Source organism: Protopterus annectens, chromosome 10.part0, assembly GCF_019279795.1.
Source record: "Protopterus annectens isolate FY-2018-M chromosome 10.part0, PAN1.0, whole genome shotgun sequence".
NCBI classification, from domain to species: Eukaryota; Metazoa; Chordata; order Ceratodontiformes; family Protopteridae; genus Protopterus; species Protopterus annectens.
The window spans coordinates 1,642,439,668-1,642,463,882 of NC_056744.1; the positions used below are offsets into that span (position 1 = coordinate 1,642,439,668).

General features: G+C 42.8%; 1 protein-coding gene across 2 annotated transcripts in view; it reads left to right on the plus strand.

The window, feature by feature from the left end:
• The window catches only part of LOC122813834 (3-methyl-2-oxobutanoate dehydrogenase [lipoamide] kinase, mitochondrial-like), a 455,066-nt gene that overhangs the window by 84,030 nt on the left and 346,821 nt on the right, over positions 1–24,215 (plus strand). Inside the window, exons 3-4 of one of the 2 annotated variants that reach the window (XM_044086364.1) lie at positions 11,395–11,463; positions 12,085–12,195. In XM_044086364.1, coding sequence (XP_043942299.1) covers positions 11,395–11,463; positions 12,085–12,195 — 180 coding nt within the window. The remainder of the gene's footprint in view (positions 1–11,394; positions 11,464–12,084; positions 12,196–24,215) is intronic. The other variant, XM_044086365.1, reaches the window with a different exon arrangement.

The following is a 24,215-nucleotide window of genomic DNA, read 5'->3' on the forward strand; positions in this document are numbered from 1 at the left end:
ACTGAAGAAAATGACGTCGGCTGCATCTTATATACCCCTGTCACACTAATGTCAGGGAGGAGGCGACAGCAACCGACGACAGACCAAGACTTTGGAACTCAGGCCAGGATAACCCAAGTGTAATGACTGCAGCAGTGTATACACTCGAACATCTATATTTATGGTAGGTACAAAACTGTATTTTTTACTGAATTCAGTGTTTCTAGACTGTGTGTTTTGAGTCATCCCATTGAGTTGGTTTATCTTCTTCTTTCGGCTGCTCCCATTAGGGGTCGCCACAGCAGATCAACTGTTTCCATTTCTTCCTATCCTCTGCATCTTGCTCTGTCACACCAACCACCTGCATGTCCTCTCTCACCATATCCATAAACTTTATCTTAGGACTTCCTCTTTTCCTGTTACCTGGCAGCTTCATCTTTTTCCCAATATACTCTGCATCCCTCGTCAGCATATGTCCAAACCAACGTAAGCTTGCCTCTCTGGTTTTGTCTCCAAACCTTCCAACCTGGGCTGACCCTCTAATATACGTATTCCTAATCCTTTCCATCCTCGTCACACCCAGTGCAAATCTTAACATCTTCAACTCTGCCACGTCAAGCTCTGGCTCCTGCCTTTTTGTCAGTGCCACTGTCTCCAACCCATATAACATAGCTGGTCTCACTACCCTCTTGTAGACCTTCCCTTTCACTCTTACTGGTACTCGTCTCTCACAAATCACTCCTGACACTCTTCTCCACCCACTCCATCCTGCCTGTACTCTCTTCTTCACCTCTCTAAGCCTGGATAAGTGGGGAGGGTTGTGTCAGGAAGGGCATCCGGCGTAAAATTTTGCCAAATCATACATGCAGACAACAGTACAGATTGAGTTGGTTTATATTGCCAAAGAATTAGTAAAGAGAGGTGTAGGGGGTGAAGCCCCCCATACAAATTGGCCTCTGGGAGCAAGAAGATCTTTCCATGAATGACGAGTAAAAGGAAACTGCATTCCAGCAAATGTGGTATTTTCCTTAGTTTCGTGTAAGAGTAATGCAGTATTTCTTTATTCTGCAGAGCCTTGTTTTTACTTTAATGACTTTTTCATTTCACTTCATGTTCCTTTTCCTCACTTACCCTACTCCTCGCTTAAGAAAACGTGTGTTTTGTGATCCAAAATCTCCATATTTCTTCACACTTTTTTCACACCAACTATATTTTGAAAGCAGAAATATGATGCACACACAGCTTACTTCAGCCCTAAAACATTTATTTTCCCCTTAATATTGAAAATTTTTAAACTAACCTTATACATGTTTAACCTCTTTGTATCCACACAATCTTTCCATTTCTTATTTAACTGTATTATCAGAAAAATCCCACCACTACCACCGGCTTCTTTTTAATTATGTACATAATGACTTTCATTTCCTTACAGCACTCCACCCTTTCTTTCTTCATTTGTGGGACATAATATCCAGTAGTTATCCATGCATATCTTTCTGTATGTCGGCCACTAAAAAGCTTCCTTCTTTTCAGCATCCATAGCTTAACAATGTTCTCCGCATTTTCCTTTACTGCAAAATACTTCTCTTCATCAGAGGTACAAACCAAAGACTCGCATCCTCACTCATTTTTCCATTTTGTCTACTACTCTCATTTGTAGAATATTATCTTGTAAAATAAAAGTATTCTAAATCATAACTCTTAATCTAAAAATGCATCTCTTCATCTTATAGCATTTACTATTAACAGAAATATAATTGTACATGTCCTGTCATGCTTTTTTTTCCCCTTCATTCTCCTCTCTCCCTTCATTAATCTTTCATTTTCTTTTCATTCAGTTATGTATCCTCCCCTTTTTTTTTTTCTTTCAGTCCCTTTCTGTTTTCTGTATTCACTCCCCTCCTTGACTCGAGTGCAGCTCACTGTGGTCTTCCGTGTAAAGATGTTAATTTTCCTGTCTTTTAATTTTTTTACTTGAGATTTCTGCTGTTGTGTTCTGTCTTCTCTCTCTATTTTTCCTGTCTTAGTCTCATCTTCCACATTTTCTTTTACCTGCATAGTCTTCTGCCTACCGCTTTCCTAAACATTTTTTTATATAAATGTCATCTGCTTTAAATTAACATATTTTCCTTTATGAAATGCTGCCTTGCATGTTTAGTATACACACCCCATTTCCTTACATAATTTGCAGTTTCCTGTCCACAAAATTCTTTGTGATTATTTCTGTGCACATGTGACACATTGTACTTCTCCAAATGCAAACATTTGGCTGACCCTTTTCTTCCTTTTAAGATGTCCTACCTACAGATGTCGATTTTTTTTCCGTAAAGCTTGCAGTTATGTTTTAAGCTTCCACTCACTCTTCCAAAAACTGTCGCCATCAAAGTAAGCTATTGGTCCTTTGACATGTTGACTTTCATTTTTTGAACATTTCTTCTGGGTATGTGTGGTAGGATACAACAGTCTTCAGAAGTATGTGTTTGGTTGTTTAAGACAAGTGAGAGTCTTTGGTTTTCCTGTTAGAGAAGCAAGAGGTTGCTTGGATATGTGTAAAGAATTAGAGGTCTGCAGGTTAGTTATTAGGTTACTTGAATTGTAGTGGTTGCTAAATAGGGTGAAAATGAGTTTGATACCTTTAAGTCCTGATAGGAGGAGTATGTATCGAGTGTTAGCAGTGGGAGGGGTTCTGCTGGGTATGTATTGGGTGTTATTGTTTAGGATAGTGTATTGGTGGTAGGGTTTTTTTCTGGTTGGAGAATGTGATGAAGTGGCAGGGATTTGTGATTCCTTTTAAACGTACACAGTGGGGGGTGGATGGGTATTGAGCTAGGGGAGCAGAACGAGCCCAAACATAGCAGCCTACCCAGTTCATCATTCAGTTTATACAGAAATGATCAGTAGACGTGGTTGTGTTGATCAGGTGAGGATTTCCTTGTGGTAATGCCTTACGTAAGTTCTTTAAAAGTACTGTAGACAGTTAACTGTTTTTGCTATAGAGAATTGTGTAGGGGAACAGCTCTAATGGGTGAGACTGACACATTCAAGAAAGGACCCTCACCATAAAGTACTGAGGATGATTAATTTAGCTAATGAAGGGGACTTTAGGATTTAAGGTGTGGGAGTTTCTTACCTTTTCTTTTGTGGTACATAGCAACTACTGTGCGTTTGTCGGTACGTATTAAACACTGTGGAAATATCTCTAGCGTTTGTGTAAATTATTTTTGTGTGCAGTCCTACACCCACCCTGCAGCAGTGTGTACCTTAACAGTTTAAAATAGTTATACACAGTAACAATGTTATTGCAAATACACTTTAAGCTTTGGTTTTAGCACAGTGTAGTCAGCAGAAGTGTTCACTGCCAGCGGCTTTGGCCGATCTTTGTCCTGATGATAGGTCCTGGAAACGATGTAAATTGTATTAAGGAGTTTGAGCCTTGGGATTATGCCGAATTGATTGAAAGTCACAGGTATTATTTAGGATTATAAACTAGGAAATGAAAGGAGATACATTTGTTAGGTGTTAGCTGAAACGGGAGGAGTTATGTGAGACGGACTGGATAATGTCAGAGCAGACCCTGTAAATATGGTACTGACCATCCTACTGCTCCTGTGAAGCTCCTCTGACAGTTTATTTTACACCAGAATGATGAACCTTCAGAGACTGTGGGAGAATAGGCAAGAAAGAATTACTCTACAATAAAATGTGCCCAAATAAAGAGTTAGCAGTGCCTCACTGCTTGAGTCTCTACTGTTGCGTAAATTGAGTTAACAGTTTTTTGGTGAAACATAACTTTTTGCAGTGCTATCACTTGTGCAGTAATACTCATAACTAAAGAAAAGTATCTATGCAGTAAATCATTGCTAACAATGGCAGGTGTCATGTTATGTTATTTACAAAAGTAGTATAAAATGTCCGTTACTGTTAGCATTCAATGATATGTAAGCTGTTTTATCCAAGACTTCGAGAGGTGTAGAACTGAACTAGCTTTTTCAAAATTAAAAGAAAAGAAAGAGGATTAAATTATTTTCTTTATTTCAATTCTACTTAAATATTTAAATGCATTTATGGTGACCTATGTGGTGGTACTACTTTATACATTTCTGCTCTGTTTCGTCTGATTTCATTTTATAGTTTGTTCTGGAGCCTTACTTTTTCTGCACTTCAGCTTCCACAAGAAGAATTGCTTGTAAAAACTATTAGTTTGTATTTTAAGTCCTTCTGGGTCAAATTCTTATAGTTTAATTCACAGCTGGGGCAGAGGTGTGTAGTAATGCCAGGTTTGGGCCTTAATCATTTATTAGTATGTTTTTTTTTCTATAAACATTATTACTTTTTGCATAGACTGGTGTCTTAAACTGTAGTAGAAGTTCAATAGTGAGAGTTGTTTCTGCTGCAGTCATTGCTTCGGCACTTTTTATATTCTGTTTATTTACCTACTTGCATTCTGTGTCTGCCCATCCTCCACTAACATTAAGCTAAAGTTTCTGAAAGAGCTCCAGTAGTCCCTTTATTTGATTGCTACCTTCTGTAGCTAGCCTACTTGTTCCTTGAAAATCTCCCAAAGATCCCACCCTTCTACTGCTGTTTCATAAGGCTGTATCTCTGCCCTCCACCCCTTATGATTATTTGATTTTTAAAGTCCCTTCCTTCCCTCTTTCGGTGCTATTGAATTTTTTTTAAGCTGTTTATATATTTTTCACACCCATTGTTTTCCATAGACCCATGATACTGAGTGCCCACCCAGCAAACAAGTATTGTTCTTGAGTAAACCTCCTTTACTACATACTGTCTTCGGGTCTATATTGAATCAGCGAATGCTTAAAAAAAGCAAAAGCTGATTCATCAACCTTATTTCAGTGAACGCTGACAATCCCGAATACCCAGAACATCAAATTTTTCTGAGGGGAAAAAAATCGCTGGGCCGGTTTCCGGAATTTGCCGTTTCCTCCACTGTGGTGCCATCTCAGAGTAGGGGGTGTGGGGGGGGGGGCTGAATTAGGGTCGATGAATAAGCGTTCACTTATTTAATATAGACCCCCTGTCTTCTGCTAATTTCCTGTATTCCAAAAGTGTTTTACTTGTATCCAGTACCATCTGGGGGGAAAGTACCTTTGATTGCTAAATCACACAAGTTATTTTCAGTGGTCACTTGTGTTTCCTGCTTTTACATGTGCATGTCACTGAATTTTTGTTTAAAAAAAATGCTATTCCTCTCACTGTTGTTACTGTCTTGAAATTACCTTCACTAAGGGATTTCCAGCTAGTTCAAGTAGTTTGTGTTAGCATTGCACTTGTGGGTCTCTTATACTATGTTTTTACATCAGCAGGACAGTGTTTATTCATCTTGTAGCAGTTGGTGATTGCTTGGTTTATCTGAGTTGGTTAATACACAAAGGGCTCGTAGTGTGTAGTTTATTCATCTTGTAGCAGTTGGTGATTGCTTGGTTTATCTGAGTTGGTTAATACACAAAGGGCTCGTAGTGTGCAATTTAGTTACAATAATAACATGTAGGATAAATTTTATTAGCATTTACACCTGCTTTTGTTCTTGTTCTTTTTAAACTAACTACATGAACATTTTTAACTAGTTTTACATACATATTTATACATTTGTTTTGCTTTTTAAAAAGGGGGGGGAGGGGGGTATGGGGTACATGATTTTTAATTTATTTTTATTGGTATACACATAACACATTTTATTAAATGTATTGACATTTGGAATGTCCTCACAACACATATTCATTGTTTGAGTATTCATCTTGTGTTGAAATTTAGTTTTTATTATAATACATAGGACGAACTATGTTAGCTTTGATATTAGATAGTTGCTTTATTCATGGTTTTCACCATAAATTAGCTTATTTGCATCCAACTTAAATGTAGGGAGAGATGGCTAGTTAGGAAACAATAAGGTCTTGTGTAAAATATTTACATTTTATTATATTTTTATTAGTAAGTAAGAACAGTAATCATATATATATATATATATATATATATATATATATATATATATATATATATATATATGTTACCAATTGTTGGATTAATTATTGATGTGTTTTAGTGTTATGCACAACTTGAATTTATGCACTTTAAAGTTTATAATTATGTAGTTTTAGCATAAAAGGTTTTAAAAAAAGATGGTTCTCACTTCTGATGTCATTAATTAATTAATTGGGACTCTAAGTGAGAACCATTCTATGATGAGTTGTTTGGTCTGAAGAAGGAAGGATACAAAGCCTTCCGAAAGTGCTTGTGTACAAATAAAAGTTCTAACGTCTTAAAAAGAGTGATCACATTTGTGAATATCTTCACCTATTGGATTTATTGCAACCGCAACATTTTTTGATCCTGTGGGGCTGCTTTCCTTGTGCTTTTTCGTTTTCCACAGTGTGCTCACTTTATTAGCCAGAGTTCTCGTTATTTAGTTTTCTGTGTTTTTTTTTCTGCTGTAAATTTTGCATGTTTGCATGGGTTAGCAGTCCTCTGCACAGTAGCAAACGCCCAGAAAGCAAATTGTCCCTGTAAAGCGATCCATAAAACTGTAACCTATAAAGTCGCAATGTAGTGCAAATACCTTGTGCGCCAACAAGCTTAGAAAAGCTAATTGGGCCTTGAGTAGCAAAATGTACAGATTTACTAGAATTCAGTATTGTGTAAACATTAAAGTTGGTAGAATTTTAGTGTTGAGTTTAATCTGCCCAAGTAAAGCACCCTTATTAGTCTGCACAAACAAAGCAGCCTTAATAGTCTTCTGACCCAAGTACATGCCCCCCCCCCCCCTAACTCGCAAATCAAAGGACTGGCCAGTATGGTATGCAATTTCTTAACTTCTGTGTAGCCAGCTTGATGGATTTGGGGATCTTGAGACAGTGTAGCAGTTGTTTCATGTTTACTGACAACCATTTAATCCATAAAGAATAAGACCTGGTATGTGAGAGGTGTAATTATAGAATGACACTGGAGGCTAAACTCTCACATACAAGTCCACCTCCGGTTGTCGCAAGCCCACATACAACACCCACCTCGCACAGCACTCACATAGATTAACATATGCTGAGGCACTTAAAAACAATCTTCCTAAACAACAGAGATCACTTAGACTACCTGCCGTCATAACTATACCTCAGAAAGCCCAAAGGCACTAAGAAAAAACACCTAATGCCACGTATACTGTCACTGGAGCCCCAAACACTAAGCCCCTAAGGCAAGCAAACACTTTCCAGAAATCTCATCATAGGAGACTCCATTATAAGATATACTGAAGCCCTTCTAACCAGGCTGAACAAGAAGATAACTGTTAGTTGTTTATCTGGAGCCAGGATCTGCCAAATTGTCCAGCAGATGCTCCAACATACTGAAATTTGTGCTCACAGGTACGGAGAATGCTGCACTGCCCCCCCCCCCCCCCAAAGTCTCCACCTCCCTGGTAAGGCTTGACCATAAAGCTGTCTCATCGAAATCTGTAATTCAATTAAAACCGGTAACTGTTAAGAACTATATTCCAAGGCAGATTACCTGTTAAGTGATTATTTGTCAAAATTCAGTGCTCCTCCAAACCCATAGGACACCCCAGCGAAAGCTGAATTGCTGTCAGCAACTCTACAACCATGTCAATGGCTGCATAGAGACCGATGTACCTACCAGACCTAAGGCAAGAACTAGCCTGAGAAACAAATTGCCCTAGTGGCATCCCAAATTTAATAGGATGTATAACAAAAGGAAAAAATATATATGGCAAAAGTCCGGAAGGGTAATTCCCATAAAGAATAAAAACTCTTTCATCAGCAACTAAGAGGGCTAATTAAGTCAAGCAAAGGCTGTTTTGAGGTTAAAATACCCACCTAGGTGAAAGGTAACCATAAGGCCTTCTACAGCTATGTCAGAAACCTCAAGGGCAGCTCACAGCAATGTGCTGAACTGGTGGTTAATGGTGCCACATTCACAGAGCCTGGCAATGTAGCGAACCTGTTAGACAAATTCAGTTCCAACTTTACTCTCCTGTCACCCCCAACCATCCCTCCAATAACACCGTCAAACATAACCCCTCCACCTATAGATGGGGAGTATATACTGGCTGCATTCACTAAAGCCCAGAACAGTCTCCAGTCTCAATGGGCCCCGATGTCATCCCAGGATGCCTTCTGAATAGCTAAAAACATGACTTATTAGGACCCCTGGAGTCGTAATTTAACTGTTCTTAAAACAGGCTTTGTGCCACATGAATGGAGGACTGCAGCAGTCATCCCTGTTCATAAAGGACGTGAATGTAGGACTGCAGCGGTCATCCTTGTTCATAAAGGAGGACCTTCAGCGCAGGGCCTGGAAACTACAGACACATTAGTCTGACTAGTCTTATTTGCAAAGCCATGGAAAGAATTATCATGAAAATTATTGACAAGCACATAGGAGAAATCCAGACAGTGGATCCATCCCAGTTTGGCTTTGTCAAAGGAAGGTCATGCTTACTGAATCTGGTGGAAGTCTTTGAAAAAGTCACTAAGGCAATAGAGGAGGGGAATGTTGTGCATACTGCCTACCTTGATCTGGCATTTGATACAATACCCAACTAAGGAATTATCAATAAACTTACAGAACTAGGTATAAACCTCTTTATAACATGCGGGATAGCTTGCTGGCTCACTGATAGGGCCCAAGGTGTTAGAATTGATGAGGCCACTTCCACAAAGAGGCTGGTCAGCAGTGGAGCCCCCCCAGGGTTCCATGCTAGGCCCACTTGTCTTTGACATGTACTTCTCAGATGTCAATGTCAGAGGCCTTTGGCTAGATAAGATTTCAAACTGGGAGCAGTCATTGAATCCTACCAAGAAGAGAACATCCTTCAGGAAGGTCTAATACAAATGCTGGGTGCCAAAGCCATGCCTTAAAACTCAGTAACAAGGAATGCATTATAGTACCTTTTGGGAAGTCTTCCACCCCGGAAAACTAAATCATCAGTAAAACGCACTTAAAAGTTGATTCACTAGTTGGGGATCTGGGAACTGCTGTGTGCATAGTAACCTATCCTTCAGTTAATGTGTGTCCATGGTAATAAGTAAATCTTATACTGCTCAACTTATAGTCAAGGGCATGGCATGTAAGTTCAGAGAGGTTATCATAACCACTGTACTCTGCCCTCATCAGGCCCATCATAGTGTGTAAAGCTCCCTTTGGTATGTACCTGGCCAGACGCATGCAGCAACTGACATGCCCACAAAGGTTTCTTACAAAAAAGAATACAGGAAGTAAACGTAATGTCATACACTGATCGCCTGAAAGCCTTGTCTCTCTATTCGGTATCATGCAGACTCCTGTGAGGTGATCTTTACTTGGCATACAAGGCATCCTTGGGCCCTGATTTGATGAATGATTAGCACATTCACAAAACAAACAACATCAGAACTACTAGATTAAAAGACCCAAATTTTGCTTACAACATAAATAGGAGATGGGAGAAACAGGTTTCTCAGAGAATTCCCAATTCTCTGGAACAAGCTGCCATCCATACGAAGCAGAGTTCCTCTGCATTCCTATTTAAGCACAGCTTGGGCCAGTGGTTGGATATCAGAAATTCACACCGGTCTCTGGTTCCTGTGTCTTTGATGGACAGAGGCAGGCAGCAAATTTCTCTCTAAATCAAATTTGTGGGTCACATTTGTGTTTCATGGCTAGGCTTTTAAGGACCCTAGTTGCCATTAGCCTAGTATACACCTTTGAACGTATGAAGAAGATGAATATAGTCTCCCTGATTTGCTTCTAAAAAAGTGAAATAACTAAGCAAATTGATCACAAGCCTATTTTAAGTCCGATTTACTTTAGGCAGTAAAAGGAACTCTCTTGCATCCAGCAGCAGATTAAGCATATTGTTGCTTGGGTAGTCCATTTTTCCATTTGTGACTTTTAACCTTATGTTTTGTCTTACCACTAGAGACTGTCGGATTAGTTCTCAGTTTTTAATGCTTCCTTCAGCCAAACATACTTTCCATTACAGATGACTTGCTCAGACTTTCTCATGATGATTGGTGCTTTTCAACAAAACCTGACTTATTTAAAGTTTTGACTCCGCCCATGGTCAGCCAGTCACTTTTTCAAGAACCTTGTCAATGTCTCTTTCAGTTGTTTCACGTAAGATGCTTAGACCCTTGCTTCATCTCCATTGTTCCGCCTTCATGCACTGCCTTCCTCACTGTCCACCAAGTAGATTTTATATTAAAAAAATATATAAAAATTGAATAGATCATCTTGTATTCCCACATTATACCTTCTTAAATGTGTGGTAATCCGTGTACATTAGTATTTGTGTAAATATTTGTAAGCATTGTAAACAATTCCTCTGTAATTAATAATTTGAGTGCTGGACAACTTTCTTTTAGTTTAAGTCCTCCACACTCCCTTCAGAATAGGTGATGGGCCTTCTAGGGCCAACCTGATCAAAAAAAAGTAAAGATGGTTAAAGATATGAAGAATGTGGTAGTTGTTGAATGAGTGATGTAATGTGTGATATCAGAGTATTTGTGGGTACCTGCATGGTCATGATTGGGCTGGTGGGTGCTTTTGAGATTATTTTGCTTTAGTTATGTGAATGCTTTGTTTAAATTGCTTTTTCTAATAAAGCTGACATAGCTGTGGATCACACGAGTAGTAGGAGTTCTTGTAGAGACTTCAGAACATTAATAGAAAACAGAAGAGGAAATATTGGTATAAAAATAAAATGCTGATGTGTCGGTGTTGATTTGTGCATATTGTCTGAATGAGTAGGTAGCGGGACTTTCTGCACTGAGCACCGGTGGTTAACATCTTTGTGAGTCTAATACTGAGCTTATAAACAGTTCATATGTTGGTACTAGGCTATCGACCCTAGGGCCTATACAAGCTTAGCCATAACAGTTCCCTGGCTATTTCTTCCCACACTATTTACTTCCCTGGACCCCTGTCTAGCAGGGCAACTGACATGATCCCCGGGGTGAATTTCCTTTCTCCCATCCAATCGTCAATGTTCCTTTTGAAGAGGGCCAAGGAGGCGCTCTGCTTGACTTGTATGGGCAGTCTATTCCAGAGTCAGTGAAACTATTATAGAAAATTTCCACTTTTGAACATTTAGATAACTTGTATAGCTTGATGTTCTGTAAACTGGCCGTTAGCAATTTCCTGTGGCCATAAGAAAAAAGATAATGATGACTCTGAACTCCTCCTTTTTACTTGTTGGGAAACCTTTTCATATCCATCCAGACAACATCAGCACAAGTTGAGGGAGAATTTGGTGAGGGTGTGTTTTGGCATTTCTGCATTTATTTTGAATGGATTGTAATATTCTTTTTAATAACACTAGCATGCATGTGCATAATTTGTAATAATTAACTGCAGTTGTATTTATGTATCATTGACAGTTGTCCAATTCTACATTTCTTCCTACAGGCGTCTGTACGTCTTACACCAACTACAATGCTATATGCTGGAAAGGCCCCAGATGGTAGTCATGTCTTGGTAAGATGGTGGCCAATATTTATATTGGTATTTTTTGGTGTTTGCATATGAGGGAAGTACATTTTCATGGATGCTGGAGGTTGCTTCTGGTTGTTTATGTATTTTTAGTGGTGTGACTTTAAGGCTCATTAAAATGCTGTTTTTTCTGAGAATTGGCTGTTTGAGTGTACGTATTAATATTATAAAGACGTGGTGCGGTAAATGTGGGTAACATGCATATGATTTGCTTCACACCTTTCACTGTGTGTGATGTCCCAGAGCTGTGCTGTGCACCACAGACCTTCAGGCTGTGTGCCATGATTTATTTGTCTTTGACCAAAAAATAGACCTTCATCAAAGGGTAAGAAAAATGCAAGATGTTGGGCTTGGTGCATGCTCTCTGGTGAGCTAGCAGAGACCATCCTTATTTTTAAGTCAGTCTTCCATAGTGTCTTGAGAAGCTGATGGTGAAAGGTATGGAGCCTTAAATACTAGCTTACCTGTTTTGTGGGATTAAGTCCCATGAGTGCATTTGTCATGGTAATGGTGAGTGCACAAAATAGAGCCAGTGAAAGGTAGATTTGCATGTAACCTTTTGTGTGTATGTGTGTTTGTCTCTCTGGTAATTGTGGACTTTTGTAGAAAAGTGCCCGCTATCTGCACATGGAGCTCCCTGTCCGCATCGCTCATAGAATCAAGGGGTTCCGAAGCCTGCCGTTCATCATAGGCTGTAATCCTACAGTTCTTCAGGTGGTGAGTATTGTCTGCTGGCTAATAAAACATTTTTTTTGTAGAAGTGATGGTAGAGTATTTTACTATTTATTTTATTTGTATGCTTGCCTGTCTGTCTGTCAGGCCAGGTGCATTGGTCAAAATGCTTCTCTGTTTAGAGTAACAGCCTGGAAGATGGTCACTGTATAGCAAAGTATGGAATGCATAAAACAGCCTAATACATTTTTTTAAAAATGTACTATTTCTGTTAGTTTGCAGATAGTTGTACATAGTTTTTAATACCACTTTGTTGTTGCACAAGGTTTTTCCTCATTTGTAGTTTTAGGAGTAGTGAGTTCACATGGTTACTCTGTATTTTGCATTTTGGACATACTTACACCTGAAAGATCCATTTTGCACATGAACGTAATGGAAGCATTTGTAGTTTTAATAAAATTAATTTATATAAGCACATTGCTTGTTTAGCAGCAGTATAGTACCAGCAAGTTTCATGTTTTTTGAATGATATTTGCTTCCTTACACATTAGGTCTTTTGCCATGCAGTAATCTCTATTAAGGTACCCTACAGAAATTACTACACAACTTTTCCAAGTACAGTTATACTCCAGTAATTTCCTTTAGTACTTCAGTAAACAGCCTTTATAGGTTAACAGAAACATCATAGTACAGCAGTGCTTTATGTAGTGCTTCCACTCACTCTCCAAGTCTGGACATCCAGTTGATAGTAATAGTATACAGGTTTGTAAATGGTTTAGAATTAACTAGCTGCGCCCGTTTACAAAACAGGAAGTCATGTTTTCTTAATTTGGTCTTTAAGGAATAAATCTCATTTCTGGCATTAATCTTTATTGTTCCTTTTCTGTCTTTTGTTAAACCTTTTAAACCTGTAACAAAAATGTTCCTTTGAACATACTCTGGTTTCTCTTGTGCTCAGTGCAGAAATGCAGAACTACTGTTTTTTTTTTATTCCTCCTTCAAAGCTGCACTGTTAACTGGTTGTAGAAACCATTTATTTACAGCACTCTTTCTTCCTGCTGCTGTTTATCATAATCTGTTGTTAAGGTTCTTATGACAGGAAATAAGTACATCCTCCCAGATGTCATTACATATCACTTTTGCAGTATTCCTGACATAGGGGATCTCCTGCCAAGGATAGCCCAACATCCAGGCAATATACCAAATCCTTCAGAATTCATAGACCTAGTACGTCACATGTGTGCTTCTCTCAAAAGGTTCCCTTGTCCCTTCATAAAGGTAATGTATGGGCGTACATACTTCAGATCTTCTTTGCAACCAGTCCGAACACAACCATTGAATCTTGGTGTGCATACCCTTCTTCTGTGCTGGTTACCGAGCTGTGTTTCAGATAAGGGCCCCTTTGGGATTTTTTCTTTTCTTCTAATTTTGTTTTTGTGAGTTCGCATGTCATACAGAAAGGGAAAATGTCAGTCTGGGAGGCAGATTCCCCATAAAGATCATCACAAGCAGTGTTTCATATGTTTGGATGCTTCTCATGACCATATGCGATGTTCTGTCTGCTAAGTGTTTGTCCCTAATACCCTACGTAGTAGTCTCTCCTCCTTGTCTCATTACCTAGAAAACCACTGTCTAAAGTTGTTGGTGCAAGGTGCTATGGCGGATTCTTCCTGAACAGAGGGTCAACCACCTGCCAAGAAAAAGGCGAAAAAACTCTGATCTGATTTCAGCTGCTGTCCAGCCACCCCAGGATATCTCTTTTGAGGGTGTTGCAAGCCTGGAGGATCATCTGGTTGTTTCTTCGGATTCCTTTTCTGTGACCCTGTCAGAGGCCGGCATGGATCCAACTTCTCACACATTCTCAGAGGATTTACAGACATTTGCTCCAGATGTTGGGCGGCGCAGTGGTGCAGCGGTTAATGCTGTCGCCTCACAGCAAGAGGTTCTCCGGTTCGATTCTCAGCTGGGGTGCCTTCTGTGTGGAGTTTGCATGTTCTCCCTGCGTTCGTGTGGGTTTCCTCCGGGTACTCCGGTTTCCTCCCACATTCTAAAGACATGCTTCTGGAGCATTTCTCCTCGGGCCTCCGCTGAAAACAGGATCTGTGGAACCTAGTCGGACTTTCCCGGTCAACAAATGTTAAATAAAAAAATAAATGTCGAGGAGGAACCTTAGCTGGTTATATATGAGGGACCGAGAGGGATTCTGCAGATCCTTTGGGAGGAGGTCCCTACTACATTGATGGTGTCGACAGGGGTCCGAATCTCCTAGGATTTTTTGTAGAGATGTCCCTTAAGAGAAAAAACAAAAAACAATAATTTCCACTGCCACTAAAGATCCCCAGCATGAATGGCAAGATTTTATTTGGGAGTTGTTTAATGCTTTAATGGCTTTGAAGCCTCCTAAAGGAGTTCTCTGTACCTGCTCTTCCCTGGTCATCTAATCTCCTCAGAGAGCTAGGGAGCAAGAGTCTTAAGATGGGGAATGGGAATTGGAATCTGGGTAGAGTGTTTGGCATACTCTTCTCAGACCCCTTCTCCTTTGGATTATAGTCTGAGAAAGAGGATTCTATAGTCCAGATTCTCCCGTCTTTTGGGGGGACTTCTCATGATGAAATATTTTATGTAGGATTGTTCTCATGCTTCTGATATTTAGAAGAGGTATTATGAACTCCTCCAGTTGGAGTCTCCGAAACCCTCTGCTGTTCCTCCAGTTCTGGTGCCCTCTTAGATGCCTTTTCAGCAGCCTCTGTTACCCCTGATTCTCCGCCTCCAGCCCCAAAGAAACCTGACAGATTTTACAAGGTGTCTGATTGTAAATTTCTGTATAAATGTACTTCTGCTACTTCTATAGTGCCTGTCTCTTCAGACAAACCTTTTAAGCTTCTGCCTTTTACTAACATTTTTCCATCAGACAGACAAAACCATGGAACCATCTAGGCAAAAATGTTTATACTGCTGCCACCCTGGCTTTTAGGGCTGTCAATTATCAGACTCTTATAACTAGGTATGTTTTAACCCCTCTTTCTCAAACTTCACAGGCAAAGGCCTTTGTCCTTTCCTTGTTGGGCTGTACCTCTCAAGTGTAGTTGTGATGCAGCTGATTCTTCTTCTAGAGCTGCTGCATTTGGTTCTGTCTTGAGGCATTACTCTTGGTTTTACCTTCAGCCTTCACCTGATAACATTAAAACTAAATCCTTTTGATAAAACCCTTTTTGGCTATGCTACTGAACATAGCTCCCTCCTGCAGGACAAAGGCAAGGCTTTGCAGTAATTGAAATATTTTTGTTTCTGCCATTCCTAAGTTCCAGAGGAGTTATCCCTCCAAATCTACTTTTGTTCGCACAGTCTTGCTCTCCACCTAAAGGTGAAAAAAGGTTCCTAGGAGTGTGCCTCCAGCTAATTCTACTCAAGATGCCTACTTCTCAGAAGCTGCCTTTTTCAGGACAAACCAGGTTCCATTTGACAGTTTGCTTCCTCTTTCCCTTGGCCAGGTTCCCGTGTCCCTTTGTCTTTCTCTGTCCTTACTGAGTTGGTTAAAGGTCACTCAAGACTCTTGGGTTTTGTCTATCATCTGCCTGGGATATTTCATGGTGTGGGAATCCCTTCCCCTCTTTCTTGATATCCCACAATCTCCAGAGGAACGACTTCCTTTCTTTCTAGAGGTACTTCAGGCTCTTGGCCTAGGGCACCATTCATGTTGGGCCCCCTACATATTAAGGGAAATGAAGGATTTTTAATTCAGGATGTTCCTGGTCCCCAGGAAGGAAAACACCTGGCGACCCATTCTTCACCTTTATTAGCGCAATACCTTTTCAAAGGTCCCCTCTTTTTGGATGCTGTCCCTTCAAACCTTGTTCCCTCTGCTTCCCCAGGCCTTCTTGATATTTCTGGATGCAAAAGATGCCTACATTCACATCCCCTTTACAGGAACGTTTTGTATTTGTTTCTTCCTTTCTTGCTTTTTCAGTTCTTTGCTTTGCCCTTTGTCCTTTCTACTTCCCTGAGGCTATTCAGCCTCGCTCCTGTCATTGCCTTTTGCAGGATGAGAAGAGTTCAGATCTTTTCTTATCTAGACGACCTGATCACCCAGGCTTCGTTCCCCAAGGTTCTGTTTACTGTTACAAAGCCCGGATTTTACCATAAATTTTCAAACATCAGTCCTAGTTCCCTCACAGGGTCATGTTTTTCTCTGTTGCAGGATCCAGACCATTTCCATGCTGGCATCCTAGCATCCTTATAAGGACCTCTGTCTGGTTGAAGCCAGAGGAAGATGGGATTGGAAAAAGGCAGTTACAGCCAGGGATTTTCTTGGGGTCTAGGATTCATGGTTTCCACCATTCCTATGCTGCCTCTAGACAGGCTGCATATAAGAAAAGTCCAGTGGTACCTCGTGTCAGTGCGACTTCAACGCTGTCATCCACTGGATTTCTTAGTTCCATTCCCTCCCTGTGTCAAAACCAAGCTTCAGTGGTGGATTCCTCAGCTTTCTCTCAACCCAGGGTTTCCTTTCCAACCTCCAGTCCCATCTCGAGCTCTTTTCAGATGCCTTGGACAAGGGTTGGGGAGCTTCCTTTGGTTCTCTCAGGATCCAGGGCTTTGGGCCTCACCATCAGAGGTCATATCACATCAACATCAAGGAAATGAGTGCTCTCTTTTTAGGTTTTACAGAGCCCCTCAAAATTCTCAGAGAAAGTACCACAGTGATGTGGTATGTGAACAAGCAAGGGGGTCATTGTCCTACCTTCTTTGCTGGCTCACTGTTTAGGTGTGGGATCTAGCTGTCCAGTTTCAAGTTGACTCTTCAGGCTGTCTGCATTACTTCAGAGCAGACTATAGTGGCAGACCCTCTTGGGCAGACTGTCTTTGAGCAGGTCCAGCATGTAGACTCACAAATGGATGCTTCACAGAGATGTGTTTTTTGGACATTGCCCATCGGTAGGATATTCTCAGGTAGACCTTTTTGTCTCCCCTCTGAACAGACAACTTTCTCTATTCTGTTCGAGTCCCAAGTCCTCTGGCTTGGAAGGTGGATGCCCTGTCTTTTCCTTGGAAGGGGATGTTTCTGTACACCACTCCTCCCCTTCTACTAATTCTAAGGATCCTGCACAAGATCAAGCAAGACTCCACAAAATCTTGCTGGTAAAAAGAAGTTATGTCCTTACCATAACGTTCCATGTGGAGTGTTCATCTCGCCTTTGTTCTTACACATGGGTGTCTGAGCCGATCCTCGGCTCCGAGTCGGCCGCTTAGCAAAGCTATGCATCTAGGAGAAGCTCGAGACCAACCTACCTCCCACAATTCCCTCTGCCTGTACCTCAGATCTAGTTTGCAACAAAACCAGATCCAGCAATAACACAGGTTATGAGTATAAGAGAATACATAAGTATACAAAGGACCAGACACTAGCTCAAGCCAGTAGGAACAACAGAGAGACCACTAGTGGGAGACAAACAGACCAGACTTCTAAATCCGTACATTCTTCCAGATCCAAGGGTGGGAGGGTGGGGATGCAAGAACAAAGGCGAGATGAACACTCCACATGGAACATTATGGTAAGGACATAACTTCTTTATGTGAGAGTGTTCAATCTCGCCGTTTGTTCTTACACATGGGTAGCGTCCCTAGCTCCGTTACCCTGAATGACTCATGGAAGAACGTTCCTGAGCACAGTGGAACCAAAAGATGCTCTATCCCTGGAAGTCCTGTCAACTTTATAATGAGTGATGAAGGTATGCGGTTTAGACCAAGTGGCGGCTGCACAAATCGTATCCAATGGTAGATGAGCTGCATGAGCTAGAGATGTGGAAACTGACCTAGTAGAATGTCCCTTTGGTTTGGAGGGCAAATTCTGATTTGAAGCAGAGTAAACGAAGGTTATACAATCAGTTAGCCATTTAGAAAGTGTGCGCTTCGTCACTGCCATGCCTTTTTGTTGTCCGCAAAGGCTATAAAGAGTTGGTCCGCTTTCCTATGGTCCTTAGTTCTATCCAGGTAAAATCTAAGTTGTCTATGAACATCCAATTTCTGCAGCATATATTCCAGCTTGTTGGAGTGGTTTTTGAAAAATGTAGGAAGCTCAATGGACTGATTAATATTGTTAACTGAACAAACCTTAGGGAGGGAGGAAGGAAGGGTTGGTGCGTAATGACACCCTGTCAGGGTGAAAAATTAAATATGGCTGTTTGATGGAAAGTGCCTGAAGTTCTGATACTCATCTGGCTGAAGTGATAGCAACTAGGAAAAGAGTTTTCCATGACAAGAACTTTAAGGAACAGGAAGAAGCTGGTTCAAAAGGCGGTAGAATTAGTTGGGATAAAAGCAAATTTAGATTCCAAGGAGCTGTAGGTAACCTAACTGTTGGTCTGAGATGAAAAGACCCTTTCATGAAGGCTTTACAAAGCCTATGAGCCATAATGGGAGCTCCGTTTTTTCCTACATGAAAGTTGGAAATAGTGGCCAACTGAACTTTTAAAGTGGCGGTAGATGCTCCTTGATGAAATAGCATGGACAGGAACTCCAAAATCTTGTTCAGAGGGGCTACTAAGGGATCCAAGTGCTGTGTAGTGGCCCAGTAGACGAAACGTTTCCACTTACTGGTGTATATTTTGGTAGTGGAAGCCTTATGAGAGGCGACCAGAATGTCCTGAACCGCCGGAGAGAGAAGATCGGACCTGGCTAAGTAGGGAAGCGGAGCAGCCAAGCTGCTAACTTGAGGGATAGAAGCGACGGGTGAGGAGCACCTGATGAATGAGTCAGCAAGTCTGGCACTGGGTCCAGAATCCAAGGCTCCCGCAATTGGTGGGCTTGAAGAAAGGGGAACCAAATCTGTCGAGGCCAGAATGGGGCAATGAGAATTATAGTCCTCTCTTGGTCCTTGGCTTTCTGAAGAAATTTCGGGATCAGTGGTATAGGAGGGAAAGCGTATAGGAGACCCAGAGGCCAATCGTGAATCAGAGCGTTCCTGGGGACATCCCCTGGAGGGGGTAAAAGGGCAAAGTAGCTCCTGCACTTGGTGTTCATTAGAGACGCAAACAGATCGCAGCAAGGCTGGCCCCATTTGCAGAAAATCCTTTCCGAAACATTCTGATTGAGGGACCACTCGTGAGGTAACAGGATGGCTCTGCTCAACCTGTCCGCTATGACGTTGGATAGCCCCGGGATGTGCGTTGCTATTAGAAAGCGACCCGTGGATTCTGCCCATTGCCAAATTCTCATGGCCTCTCTGCACAACTGGTAAGATCTGGTTCCTCCCTGTTTGTTTATGTGCCAGACTATGGACATGTTGTCCGTCTGTACTGCAATGGTCCCTAGAGGTAGAAGGGGGGAGAAGTGTTGCAATGCTAGGAACACTGCCCTCATCTCTAGAACATTTATGTGCAGGTTGTACTCTAAGCTGGACCATTCGCCTTGGACTGTCTGTCCCTGAAAGATGCCCCCCCACCCTATCAGGGAAGCATCCGTGGTCACTGTGGCTGTTGGTTTGGGTAACACAAACGGCCGGCCGCTGAAGAAGTTGTGATTCTGCAACCACCAAGACAGGTGAGCTTTGCAGGTATTCGTTATGTGAATCTCGTGTGTTAGGGGTAACTGTTGGAATGACCACTGTGCGAACAGCAGCCACTGGAGAACTCTCATGTGTAGCCTCCCCATGGGAACTGCAATGAGGGACGCTGACATGAGCCCTAAGACTTTCAGGACTAGATTGGCTGGGGACTTTTTGGACAATAGTAGACGAGATACGTGATCTTGCAGGCAAGCTATTCTTGAGAGGGGCAGTTTTAGTAGCATAGAACGGGTATCTAGATCTGCGCCTATAAATGAAATATGTTGTGAGGGCTGTAACGCAGATTTTTCGAAATTTATCGAAATCCCTAGCTGAGCACAAAGGCTTATAGTGTAGTCCCTGGCCTGTATCAGTTGACGCTTGGTGGTGGCAGTAAGGAGCCAGTCGTCCAGATACGAAAACACCCGGAATCCTAGGCGCCTTAAGTGAGACGCTACCACTGCCATGCATTTGGTGAAAACCCTGGGGGCTGAGGTTACACCAAAGGGCAGGGCCCGAAACTGAAAGTGGCTGGCTCCCAGCCGGAAGCGTAGGTGATCTCTGGACACTCTGGCCATTTTGATGTGGTAGTAGGCGTCCCTGAGATCTATTGAGCACATCCAGTCGTCCTTCTGTAAAAACGGAAGGATCGATTGAAGTGTGACCATCCGGAACTTTTCTTTCTTTACAAATGTATTGAGATTGCTTAGGTCCAGAATTGGCCTCCAGTCCCCTTTTTTGGAACTAAAAAGAACCTTGAGTAAGTTCCGGATCGTCTTTGGTCCGCCGGGACTGGTTGGATGACTCTTTTTTTTTTTTTTTTTTTTTTTTTTTTCTAGCAGCTTTGAGATTTCTATAGCTGCAGGTTTTCACAGATGGGGTGGTACATCTGGGAATCTTTTTTGTGGTAATGGGGGAAATACAAAGGGAATTTTGTAACCTCTGGTAATAATGCTTTTTACCCAATTGTCTGAAGTAAGGCTTTGCCAGGCCTGAGGGTATAAAGCTAAGTGCCCCCGACTGCCTCCAGAGCAGGACAGTCGGGCCTCCTTTCAGGAGTGCTGGAAAGGCTTCCCAGGGATGGTATCCCTGTCGCCTTGGTTCTGCGGACCCCCTCTGCCACCAGGGCGGCGTCTCCCACCTCTGCCCCCCCCCCCTCTGCCTCTGGAAGGGGCATCACCCTGTGTGCCTGGGAAAGAACCCTGGGGTTTACGAAACCACATCTTTCCACCTCGTTGCCCTTTGGGGTACGGTCTGGATGGGGTGGAAAAACGGACTCCGACAGCAGACAGAGTCTTTCCCTTCTGCTCACACCGGGTTAGGGTCTCCTTTACTTTGGGGCCAAAAGGAGTGGCACCATCAAAGGGGGCGTTAGTAAAGGAAGACTTGAAGGCTTCCTCAAAGGAGCACAGCCGCATCCAGGATTGTCTACGAAGAGCAATCTCTGAAGCTGCAGCCCTACTCGACCCCTCGGCCGCATACGAGATGAGCCTCGTGGACGAGTTGACTATGGATGTAAGGGTGTTGAGTTGTGCTGTCACTTTGTCCGAGACAGCAGCATCTGTATTACCCTGGAGGGTATCTCCCAACTCTTTGACTAGATCCCTCTGTAATCGTGTAAAATGCGTCAAGTACTTCAGCGATCGCATAGAGAAAGTCGCTGAACTAAAAATGCGCTTCCCATATCTGTCCATGGTCCTAGAGTCTCTGTTAGGGGGATGGACAGACGAGGAAGATTCGGACATCTCCTTTTTAGTGGCTGCGGCCACCACCATAGCGTCCACTGGAACTCCCTTAGTAAGGTAAGACTTGTCCTGAGGGGCAGTGATGTACTTATTAGGTTTCCTGGGAACTGGCTCCACTGTGTCAGGAGTCTCCCACGCCCTTCGAGCAATTAATTCCATTAACTCATCGAAGGACGGAGTGACCCAGGAGGAGGAAGGGAGAGCACCAAATGCCTTCAGCAGAACCGACTCATCCTCAGAAGGGGGTAGGGCCTGCCAATCACCTCTCTGCTTCAGGATCTCCAGGATGTCAGAAAAGGAGACATCCTCTGAGGGTGATTTCGGGGACCCTTCTGACTCATCTAAGTCAGTATCCGATGTTAAAGATTCTTGTGGAGAATCTAAGTGCCTCCTCTTGCACAACTTTTTCCTCGGGACGTCATCGGGAGGGGCTTCCGATGAGGCCTCCGAGGAAGAAGGGGCTCCCTGTGGGAGTGGCTGCGACACTGGTGCTCTACGCTTGTGGGTAGCCGTGGGTGCAGAAGAAGACAACGGACCTTTATGGGAGAGAAGTTGTTTCTGTTGACGTGGTTGTCTGAGAAGACGATACCTTCCTCATGAAGTCAAAGGCCCCCGGACCCCAAGCCGAAGAGTCCCCCGGTTCCGAGGAACGCGGAAGTGTCTCCGACGTGGAGGCCAAGGGTATCGACCCCGAGGACAGAGCCGAAGTGATCCGTGCCGAGGCACCGAGAGGGAGAGTCGGTACCGAAAGATCGGTTCGACTCTCTGTCCTGGAACCCAGGAGGGATCGTCGGTTCCGCGAGTCCGCCAGTGGTTCCGACGGAGTCGAGGTCAATGGTGCCGACCGAGAAAGGGACGGTTCCGGCACCAAGGGCTCCACAATCATCAAATCAACATCTCTTGGCTCCGAAAGCTGTGCAGGCCTCGGAGGAGGATCAGATGGAGATAAAGGAAGGCATTCGAGTCTCGACACCAACTGGGAGGAGACTGAAATGAGCTTGGACAAGGCCGTGTTCTCCATTAAATTCTGCACCACACTATCTACGTAGGTGTCGGAGAGAGGCCTGGAAGAACGGGTCGAAGAAACCGAGGACGGTACCGACCTCAGTAAGGCAGGAGGTGGAAGCTCCGACACCAGTTCCAAGACTCGAGGCGCGGTGACAGTAAGAAGCTCGACACTCGGTCCCGAAGCCTGTGGAACCGGTGAGCGAACTTTAAACAAAGAAGTCGGAGCCGATGACATGAGCTCCGATGTCTTCAATCCCTTTGAGGACTTAGAAGCCTGGTCTGACTTGTCAAGCTCTTCTTGGAAGGAAGGCTTCAAAAGACCCCTATCCATAAGCTTCCTGCGCCTATCTGTCATGCCCTTCCACTAAAAGAATGACAAATAGAGCAGTCTTCTTGTAGATGGAGAGGGCCAAGACAGTAGACACAGGAGCTGTGGTTGTCAGTGACAGACATCTTTTGCCCATACTGACACCTCTTAAATCCCGACTTAGCTTTTTCAGACATAGTCTGAAGAAAAAGCAAACAATTATAGCAAGAAACAGTGTAAAAGGGTAGACTCAAGTCCACAAACACAGACTATTATCAATCAAAATCAAACCTAAACTAGGAGGGATAGGCCTGAAGGAAAACAAGTATATAACTATAAAAATTATATATATAAAACGCAAAGTTGAACTAGACACACACACGCACTAAGGATAAATTTCCTTAACAGAAAATAGAAAATTTCACAAGAAATATAATTAGAAAAATCTTATCTTCCCAAAGTTGGTCAGAGCTCTCAAAATTCGATGCGATCGTTTGCAGCGGCAAACTAGATCTGAGGTACAGGCAGAGGGAATTGTGGGAGGTAGGTTGGTCTGGAGCTTCTCCTAGATGCATAGCTCGGCTCCGCCACCCATGTGTAAGAATAGACGGCGAGATTGAACACACTCACATCTCCCTTTTGATCTAGACAGCATTTGTTCCTCCTTCTTTTTCACTTGGCCAGGGGCAGTCACCACAAGTTACCTCAGTGGGTGGATCTTCTCACACAAGACAAGGGTTTTCTTATCCATTGTCACTTGTCCCCCTCTTCATCTGAAGCTGTGAATGATAGGGTTTTGATCCTTTTTAGGCATCTGTTTTCTGTAGACATGCTTCGGGTTCTGCAGGAAGCCAGTAAACTCACTACCAGGAAGTTGTGCTTTGTCCAGATGGAAGAGATTTCTTGTCCAGTGCCTCACTCATAACCAGGATCCCACTTAAGTGGGTCCCTGGTAGAATTGGACCTGAGCTTTCCAGTACCAAAGCGTCGAGACTTTTTGGAGCCAGTTGCCTCTGAATCTAAAGGGGACCTCCCAGATCAGGCTCAAGACTCTGATCTAGTTGGGGGTCTTTCTGGCTCCATCCTCCACAGGTTCCTTTAGTCTTCCCTTGCAGATTCAGTCTCCTTGTCTGATCCAACCTTCAGCTTCAGAGTCTCAGGATTTTGGCTGCTCTAGGGTTCCAGGGTCGAGTGTACAGAGCATGCCTTCCTCCACTCCAACTGTTGCCTTGACTTCTCTTCCTTGGTTCTGTTGTCTGATCACAGTGAGTCTGTGATCTGGGAGGTCCCCTTTGGGTCCAAGGGTAATTGGCTCCAACAAGTCTCTTCCCGTCGACGCTTTGGCGCTGGAAAGCTCGCGTCCAACTCTACCAGGGACCCAAGGCTCTGAGATTCTGGCTCTGTCTCTCTGTAGCCTCGGCTGTAGTGGAGTTGGGGAGAGGTTCTCCATGGTAGAAAGGGT